The sequence below is a fragment of the Geospiza fortis genome, unplaced genomic scaffold, assembly GCF_000277835.1.
Source record: "Geospiza fortis unplaced genomic scaffold, GeoFor_1.0 scaffold566, whole genome shotgun sequence".
In the NCBI taxonomy this organism is placed as follows: domain Eukaryota; kingdom Metazoa; phylum Chordata; class Aves; order Passeriformes; family Thraupidae; genus Geospiza; species Geospiza fortis.
The window spans coordinates 50445-52224 of record NW_005054833.1 but is presented as its reverse complement, the minus strand read 5'-3'; the positions used below and the strand labels follow the sequence as shown (position 1 = coordinate 52224).

The 1780-nt window shown below is 63.1% G+C and overlaps 1 protein-coding gene across 1 annotated transcript in view; it reads right to left on the bottom strand.

Annotated features, from left to right (window-relative positions):
- Positions 1–1780, bottom strand: part of LOC102044497 (dynamin-2) — a gene marked incomplete at its 3' end in the record, with an annotated part of 23898 nt that overhangs the window by 8020 nt on the left and 14098 nt on the right. The window contains exon 14 of the mRNA XM_031065521.1: positions 713–764. Coding sequence (XP_030921381.1) covers positions 713–764 — 52 coding nt within the window. The remainder of the gene's footprint in view (positions 1–712; positions 765–1780) is intronic.

Below are 1780 nucleotides of genomic sequence, written 5' to 3'. Positions count from 1 at the left end.
CACCCCGGGGTCATCCTGGGACACCCCAAGGTCACCCCGGGGTCATCCTGGGACACCCCAAGGTCACCCCGGGGTCATCCTGGGACACCCCAGGGTCATCTTGGGGCACCCCAGCGTCATCCTGGACATCCCAGGGTCATCTTGGGACACCCCAGGGTCACCCCGGGGTCATCTTGGGACACCCCAGTGTTTTCCTGGGACATCCCAGGGTCATCTTGGGGCCTCCCAGGGTCACCCCGGGGTCATCCTGGGACACCCCAGGGTCATCTTGGGGCACCCCAGGGTCATCCTGGGACATCCCAGGGTCACCCCAGGGTCATCCTGGGACACCCCAGGGTCATCCTGGGACATCCCAGGGTCATCCTGGGACACCCCGGGGTCATCCTGGGACACCCCAGTGTTTTCCTGGGACATCCCAGGGTCATCCTGGGACACCCCAGGGTCACCCCGGGGTCATCCTGGGACACCCCAGGGTCACCCTGGGGTCCTCCTGGTTCCCAGCGCCTCGCCCCCCTCTCCCAGGGCTGCACCTCCCGCCCATTTTGTCCCAAATCCGGCTGTTTTCAGGCAGGATTTCCTCTCCCACTCTGCTTTTCCATGGCCAAGCCCTTGGCTGTCAGTGTTTATGGAAGGGCTTGGCTCCCCCTGCCCAGCTCGGAGCAGGAGCAGGAGGAGGAGGAGGAGGAGGAATTCCAGGAGCTTCTGGCTGTACCTGGTTTGGGATCGCTCTCTTCTTGTTGATCTGCGTGTTCCGCTGCTGGGCGCTGGGAAAAGGGGGAAAAAAAAGAGATTTTGAGGTGAGGAAGAGGAAGGCGAGCGAGGGCCACGCGCCCGGAACGCCGCGGGATCCGAGGGGTGGAACTCCAGAATTCCAGAGCCCCTTCCCGAGGTTCCTCCCGAGGTTTGCCCAGGACAGAGAGGGGGTGGGACACCGGGATCTCCTGCTCGGGGTGGGCATTCCCAGGACGCCGGGGGGAGGAGGCTGCACATTCCCGAGGGAATTCCGACCACCGAGGACCAGGAGCTTCCAGAAACACCCAAAATTCCCCCTGGATGGGGGTCAGGATTGGGATCGAGCATTACCTGCACCAGAGGGAAAAGCTACCTGTCTCTCCTGAGCACCGAGGGGCGGAACCGTTAGTCAGGAGCGGGAACAAAATCCGGGAAATCCGTTAGAATCCCACCGGGACAGCCCCGAGCAGCAAATGGGGAGGGGGGACACCCCCACCCCTGGGGAAGGGCAGCGCTGGCATTTCGGGGGTCTGGGGGGTCTGGGGGAGCCCTCCCTGCCTGCCCCGATCCCGACAGCTCCTCCCGGATCCCTGGGCAGGGCTGAGCTGGGTGAGCTCCAGGTGGACTGGAGGGAGAAGCTCCAGGATCCCAAACCCAAAGCTGGACTGGCAGGAGAAGCTCCAGGATCCCAAACCCAAAGCTGGCCTGGCAGCAGAAGCTCCAGGATCCCAGTTGTACTGGGAGGGAGAACAACCCAGCTCCCAAATCCAGAGGAGGAGTTCTCTGGCTCCCAAATGTGAGGGAAAAGCTCCCAGGATGCCAAACCCAAAGCTGGACTGGGAGAAGCTCCGGGATTCCACACCCAAGGAGAAGCTCCGGGATCCCAGCTCCAAGGAGAAGCTCCGGGGTCCCACACCCAAGGAGAAACTCCGGGATGCCAGCTCCAAGGAGAAGCTCCAGGATCCCAGCTCCAAGGAGAAGCTCCGGGATCCCACACCCAAGGAGAAGCTCCGGGATCCCAGCTCCAAGGAGAAGCTCCAGGGTCCCA